At 38.7% G+C, this 7737-nt stretch overlaps 2 protein-coding genes and 1 long non-coding RNA gene across 3 annotated transcripts; 1 reads left to right on the top strand and 2 right to left on the bottom strand.

The window, feature by feature from the left end:
- Positions 1-2666: 2666 nt before the first annotated feature.
- On the top strand, positions 2667-3556 carry LOC135439686 (uncharacterized). Its single transcript, XR_010438155.1, has 2 exons — positions 2667-2915; positions 2996-3556. It is a non-coding gene; the product is annotated as an uncharacterized LOC135439686 (long non-coding RNA).
- LOC135439685 (UDP-glycosyltransferase UGT5-like) lies at positions 2959-4680 on the bottom strand. Its single transcript, XM_064698445.1, has 2 exons — positions 4408-4680; positions 2959-4344 (listed from the first exon to the last, which is right to left on the bottom strand). Exons 1-2 carry the CDS (start codon positions 4652-4654, stop codon positions 3014-3016), a joined length of 1578 nt encoding a protein of 525 aa, XP_064554515.1. The 5' UTR covers positions 4655-4680; the 3' UTR covers positions 2959-3013.
- Positions 4681-5978: 1298 nt separating this feature from the next.
- On the bottom strand, positions 5979-6539 carry LOC135439681 (UDP-glucuronosyltransferase 2B13-like; the record flags this gene model as incomplete). The annotated part of the gene is made up of 1 exon (XM_064698441.1): positions 5979-6539. A coding segment is annotated over one exon (561 nt), but the record flags the coding sequence as incomplete, so codon positions are not given.
- Positions 6540-7737: the final 1198 nt, after the last annotated feature.

Consider the following 7737-nt stretch of genomic DNA (forward strand, 5'->3'; position numbering starts at 1 on the left):
ATGGTAAACAAAAAAGTTTCGTACAAACGTTTTTCCCCAATTTACCACTGTTGCAGGTGGTATTTCCCAAATCGCTGAAACACGTATTTATTTCTTATGTAGAGCTCTAAAAATAATTTTGAAGCAAATCGGACACAACTAAAAACTTCGCACAAAAAAGTCTTGAAATCGCACTTTTTAGGAGGATGCTTTGAATCTGCGAAAAATGTGAAAAACGTCTGAAATGATTTTTCATATAGATCCTTGAAAATAAATTTGACCGCGAAACCTCATCCACCAAATCTTTGACCCCCATTTCCACCATGGAGGAATACATTTTTGAAAAAGTGTGAAGCCCTCTCAAATGAATTTGATCAAAGATTTTTGAAATTGAGTTTAAGACCGATCGGATGGTAATCAAAAAAGTTTCATACAAACTTTTTTCTCGATTTTGCCACACCTGCGGGTGGAATTTCCCGAAACCCCTTCTGTAAGTACACCTTCATCACATAAGGTAACTACAGTGAAAATTTCAGCTTCCTAGCTCGTACGGTTTGGGCTGTGCGTTGATCACCAATCAGTCAGTCAGTCAGACAGTCAGTGGGGTGGGGTTGCTGTGTCCGAAGACCGCCGTTATATTAACTTAATTCTTATAGAGTCCGTGCTGAATCTAAATTGGGGAAGCTAAACTTCCTTTTGAACCTACCAAATGTGGACAAAAAGAAACCAAACCCTAACTTACAGCGTATTATTTTTTGTTTGTTAATTCTTTAAATTTTAAATTTATTTTTAATGTTGAACATTCGTTATATAGTACTAGCTAGAAGCGATTTGTAACCGAATTAATTTTTCATAATTATTTGGTTATTAACGAAAGGTATATACTTCATTGCTTGTTTGTTTGTTTTCCTAAGCCCGGTAACAAAAAAAACAAACTACAATCTTTCCGTATAGTTCCTTAATTAAAGTTATTATTACTATTACTTTTTCATATGTCGTGCCAGTTGTATAATTGTACAACGTGAATCGGGGTACGTATTTATATATTGACCATCGTTATTAAAGTCTTACGTTACCAAAAAATTATTTTAAAATATTTAAAAAAAGAAATTTGTGGGCGCATAATTTTAGTAAGAACGGTCACAAGGCAAATCAGCAGTTTCAAGTACGTGTCTCCGCGTTAAGCTTTCGAGTTATGCAAGGGCTCGAAGCGTCAAGAGCTCATTCTGAGCATACACACGATTAATTTTTACCGATTAGCTGTTATTTTATTACGTTACGTTATATATGTATTGAGTAATATAGAGACAGAGCTGAAAAGTCACTCTTTGTTACTCAATGGCTCTTTTTATTAGTCATATATCATATATGTATGCAAATTCGACGACGCAACGACAAAGATGTGACAGAGGAAGAAGGAAGTGTGGTTGGTCACTTACATGAAAATGCGGTGAAAGGCCTTCCAACGCTGGGGGACGGTGTGGTTCCCTTTAGTTAATGAGTTGTGGGTTGGTATGGTATTGATCTTCCTGTTCTTTTTATACCCTTGCAGAGGCTATTATAATTTTGTCGTGAAATGTGTAACGCATAGAAGGAGACATCTCCGACCCCATAAACTAAATGTTTTTCACGATATCTTGACCAAATTCGGTATTTATACTCCCTCCATTTATGCAAAATCTTATTTACATCGGACTACTATATCATATTGCTGCCATAGAAACGATCGTACGAAAATTTTGTTGTTGTATAGGAAATTTTTTTGTTTTTTAAGATATCTTAATCATAATCGGCATTAACTATTTTTCCTGGGCTTCTTAGATACGCGCAAAGCACTAGCATTATGAATAGGTTGGGTCTGCAAGGGTATTAAATCTTCGGCGTCCTGAAAATAGACCTTCTTTCTCGTTCTTTCGTTTGGTTTTTCGAAAATACGATTTTTTTTTTTCCGAAGAAAAAGCTCATGCTCCTCTTGGTCAAGGGGAGACAACGAAGTTGGGGGTGATCATATAAAGCTCCCATGTGGAGATATATGAGCGGTGCAACCTTCCAAAGGCTCGACTTGCTTCAAGCACATAAGCTAAAGCTTCAGTTGGTACATTACAAACGCAAGCTTGTCGTAAACGATATGTGGAGGATTTGTGTTTACTTTCTTGGTTGGTCTCATCGACCATTACAATAATCCGTATTATTTTGACATATATGTATATCATATATATATATCATATATCATATATCATATGTCATATCATATAGAGAAAATATTTGAAATTCTCTGCATTATTTTGATAATTGTTAATTTTATTTTAATTCGTAAATTGGGTGTTCCTCTTATGTTTTTAAATTTGAAAATATTGTGTTACATTAGCCCGAGCACGTCTAGCATATGCAAACAGGTGCACATTAGATTGTAATCAAGGACTCATTAAAAGTTCAGCGAGCGCTATGCAGGACATCAATAAATTTGCACTGTATCTGTCTTGCCAGCTTTTAAAGGCATCAATCGGTAAATTGAGCAGCTTTAATTCTTTGATCTCATTTACATTTGCATGCCGCCAACACCAGCAACAGCTTTTTATTGAAAATATCAACTACAGCTACAGCAAGACTAATAACAACAATAACAATAACAGCAGCCAGACAGCGAGAAACAACAACAACAAATAAAAACGCATATACTTCATGAATTTTTGATTATGCATTTGGCACTGCGGCCAAAAATAAGCGTCGCACATACAACGGAAGTGGCCCTGCAATTTGCATACGCCGCGTATGCCGCTGATTGGAGACCAGTTAATGCACATTTTTGGTTACCCCCATCATAATGAACTACATAGCAATGAGTAATATTTATATGGAACCGCCAATGCCACATAAAGTAAACCAATATTATGCAATATATTCAATTATTTTTGGCAACTCTATAATTTAGACAGGTAAGAGCTTTTGTGAATTAATTGAAATATACTACAAAACGAATTTAAAATTTATCTCTTTATTTGCAACGAATTGATAGAAAATAAAATTGCTTAAACTAGTGATGTTTCAATTTATCTGTGCCTGATACCCGTTGACCTCGTAAGATGCACAGCAGCTTCCATAGCACAAAACAAATCGTAACCAAAATTAATATGCCCACACCCAAGAGCATGCCAAACACATCGAGACTATAATAAGCCAAAAAACTCAAATCCTGCGCCGCCACACGCATATGGGACGCGCCCTTGTGGCGCAGCACATACTCCGTCCACCAGATGGCCGTCTCCTGTGGGCTCATGGGCTGATCGCGATACCGAGCTGACATTAGCTGTGCTGTTGTCGAAAATTTCGGATCATTGATCAGACGTTCAATGGTCTGCTTAAATTCCGTGCCTGTCATCTCTTTATGATCGAGTCCCAGTCCGAAGCCAGCGCGCTTAGCGCGCTCAACATTCAGAAACTGATCGTAGAAGAAGGGCAGCCCCAGCACGGGCTTACCATGGTGGATGCTCTCAATGGTGCTGAGCAGGCCGCCGTGTGTGATGAAAAGTTTCACATTGGGATGCGCCAGTACGTCGGGCTGGGGGAACCATTTGCTGAGGAACACATTGGCCGGCTTGTTGGGCAACTGATCGTCTTCAAACTTCCAGAGCACACGCTGTGGTAGACTGGCGAAAGCCTGAAGCAGCATCTGCTTTCGCTCCTGTGGAAGATCCTTGCTCCTTATATTTGAACCCAGGGAAAAGTAGATGACACCCGCTGAGCCGGCGCCCTGAACAAATTCCTCTATCTCCTTGGGCAAGGGGGCCGGCGTGTGAGATATGTGCAGTCCTCCTACTTCGATCATATTGGGCACATATGGACGCGGAAAGCTCAACGAGAAATGCTGATTGAGCAATATCAGCGAAAAGTTCTTGCTCAGCTCCACCAAAGGCTTCTTTTGGGCGACGTGTGGAAAGTATTGCTCATAAAGTTGCTTCTGCACCGGCATATACATCAGTTTCCAATTAAGCCAGGCTATAGAGGTCTCAACGAAGTTGCGCACACGCTCCCAGTAGGTCATGCGATCGCTCAAGCCCGCCGTAACTAGTGGGGTATATGAGATCGGTGAAGTATTGCCCACCAACTCATCGACATTCCAATCCGTGCCGAATGTTGAGAGGCCAATAATGGGCGCGTTAAAGTGCGCTGCAAAACCGTAGAGTGCATCGGTACGCAGGGTTTCTACAATGACCAAATCATATTGAGCCTTGCCGGGCTGTAACAGCTCCCGCTGTACTTTGCCATTTTCAAACACTTTCTTTGTAATGCTGATACAAAAATCATTAGCCATTGTGTTCTCCTGCCACAAATTTCTGTTTGCTTCAATGCTGGAAATTAGTATTTCTGAAATAAGCAAAGTTTAAGATTATAAAAACTCGACACGAACCATATCAAACTGCAACGCACCTTCGTAGGATTGAAATACTTCAGGTACGACAATGTCACGAAAGTTTTTCACTGGCTTATTTTGGGGAAAAGCGTTAACCGATGTTACCTCGTGGCCGCGCGCCGCGAGCCCTTTCAAATAGGGCAAGACGTTAATGTACTGTGAGGGACCCGGAAAGGGAAATATCGCAAGTATCCGTGCGCCATCAAGGAGACTTGGCAGCAATAAAACTAATGGTAAGAGGCAGCAGAGCCGTAGAGAGAACATTTCGTGTGTCAGTTCCAAGATCTAAAATTCAACTAAATTTGTGAAATAGGCTTTGATAAATGGAAAACATTGCTCGGTTTAGATAAGAGGCCGTGCATGCGATAACAAATTTTATAGAGGCGATTGCATTCATTTGTATGAGAGCCACACAACACGCCTCTGTCTCCGGCCTCCCATTATTAAATTAAGCTCTGCCTCCGTTAAAAAGCTTGTGTCATGTTCATTTGTTAAAGCCCGTTATATATGATTGTTCGTTTTGCGGTAGTAATTGTTAGACGAAGGAGTAAATTGTTTATATTACTGATGGTGAATTTAACTTATACTACTACTCTATCTATCGATAATTGTTATAATTAATTTCAGACCTTATCGAAAATTTAACGAAATTTCACTTAAAATATATACGCCCTAGCGGGCTTTTAAACACTTTTAATAAAGAATTTATTTATGGAATTTAAAATATGGGAATTTAAACACGTTTTTAAAATATGTGTTATATACTTAATGTATTTATTTCTTATTACCATATTACCCATTGAAAATGGGTAAATGATAAAAAATGTATTTGTGCAAATGTATGTAACAAGCAAAAGGCAGCATCTCCGACCCCATAAAGTATATATACTCTTGATCAGCATCAATAGCCGAATCGATCTAGCCATGTACGTCTGTCTGTCCGTCCGTATGTATGAACGCAAGGATCTCACAACCTAAGAGCTAGATCGAGTTTGTTTCCGATATTCGATAACTTGCCCCGTTTCCAAGTAATCGATACAAATCGATATCGAAATCCCCGCCACTACCTCATAGCTATAAAGCAGTTAAATAAACAAATGTATGCTGCCCGCCTATATAAGACACAATTTAAATGCAATTGTCATTTTGAGAATACACGAATATTTTATAGTACAATAAGATCTACTGCTGAAAATTTCATCTAGTTCGGTTGAAAAAACCAAAAGAAAAGGTGTTTTGGCTGCCAACGTGTTTGCGCAAATTCCATGAAATCTGTATACATGTACACACACTCATTCATGAGCGTGTGCTTTGAATTCTAACAGCAGCATTGCAATTGCGATTGTATTGTTTTCTGTGCTGCTATTATAATTGGTTTTTTTCTCACTGACAGTCAATTAATAGATTGGCTGTTTCAAATGGGCTTGTTTATTTTTAAAAATCTAAAGGAAACTCAAATAAGTATTTAAGTTAAATATCATTAAGGAATTGTTATTTGATAGAAATATTTAAGTACAAATAAATCGTGTAATCTCCAATATCTTTTCAGTTTTAATATTTACTAAGTATCTACCATTTATATTGAGATCTACTGTATTTTTTGTTTAGCGTCGATCTTGCAATGTCTACATAGAATGTAGCGTAATACTCTCAACAGAGCCGAGATCACAAATACAAACACCAAGGCAATTAGCGATGTGACGCCACAGAACAGGCCCCATGTGTCCAGGCCATGCAGCTGGGCTAGGCTCAGGTCACGCGATGCTGAACGCAGGTGCTGAGCGCCGTGGTGCCGCAGTACATACTCTGTCCGCCAGATGGAGCGTTCGAGCGGCGTATCATTCTGATCGCGAAATAGCTTCGACCTTAGCTGCGCTGCCTGTGTGTAGCTGGAGTTGCTGAGCAGCTGCACAACCTGATCATGCAATTGGCCGGCAGTCATGGTCCAAAGATCCAGGGCCAGGCCAAAACCCGCCTGCTTAGCGCGCTCCACATTCAAGTGCTGAACATAGAAAACAGGCAGACCCAGCACCGGCTTGCCAAAGTAGATACTATCGATGGTGCTCAGCAGGCCGCGGTGTGTGATGAAGAGCTTCACATTGGGTTGCGCCAGAATGTCAGTCTGTGGAAACCATCGTCTTCCAATACACTAGACGTTAACATGTTCAGGAACGCGTTGTTCATGGTGAGCACCGTCCACTGGTTGGCCTTCTGATTGTAGTCCGCACTGCTACTTATAAGCTTGTAGACGGAATCTTATCTGATTTTTAACGTACTTATTGATATTGAAATAAAACCCTTGCCTGCCATTAGTTCCTGTATTTTGATTGCACCAATTTCGTTAAAGTTGGGAGTAATTGTAATTATTTGATGAGCCCTAAGTAAAATATGTCATCGACAATTTTATGAGTATAACTCTTTCGTATCAAAATATCACATCTGCATACAAATACCTGCAACTATTTCATTTATAATTACAATATTTATTTATTTATTTATTTATTTTTTTATTTATTTATTTATTTATTAGTGGTCGACAAAACGAGTGTCTATCCTAATTAATCAATACATTATATATACAATTATGAAAATTAGATGCTAAAAGCCTAGATAGATAACACAAATTTCTAATAGCATCACCGACCGATGGAGGTGTTTTATTTGCCAGTCCGGCCAGCTGTGCCCCTTTTCACAGCTAATTTTGTCAGTGACGCTATTAGAGCCTACATCTAAGAAAAAAATCTAGGAAAAAGTGTTCTTAAGTAGAATTAAAAATAATCTTAATTTGCTATATTAATTAAGAATATACCATAAATAGGAGAAAAGAAAGTAAGAAGATTGCTCAGAGCTGGGAATGGTCAGTGACTTCCCGAAGGTATTCTGAAAGGAACGATTTTATTAGGGGTAGAGAAAGTTCGGTAGAGAAAACGTGATGCAAACTATTGTAATTTTTACATAGCACGCGAAAAGGATTGTGCATAGCGTAGTCTGTTGTGCTCGTCGATAGGAATAAGGGGTGGTAATTTCTGGTTGGTCTAGCCGGAACAGAGAATTGAAGACGCCCTAGCAGAAAAGGAGAATCTTCTTACTTTCTTTTCTCCTATTTATGGTATATTCTTAATTAATATAGCAAATTAAGATTATTTTTAATTCTACTTAAGAACACTTTTTCCTAGATTTTTTTCTTAGATGTAGGCTCTAATAGCGTCACTGACAAAATTAGCTGTGAAAAGGGGCACAGCTGGCCGGACTGGCAAATAAAACACCTCCATCGGTCGGTGATGCTATTAGAAATTTGTGTTATCTATCTAGGCTTTTAGCATCTAATTTTCATAATTGTATATATA

Source organism: Drosophila montana, unplaced genomic scaffold (genome assembly GCF_035044405.1).
Source record: "Drosophila montana isolate Dmon_TW-CO22-7 unplaced genomic scaffold, ASM3504440v1 contig_778_1, whole genome shotgun sequence".
NCBI classification, from domain to species: Eukaryota; Metazoa; Arthropoda; class Insecta; order Diptera; family Drosophilidae; genus Drosophila; species Drosophila montana.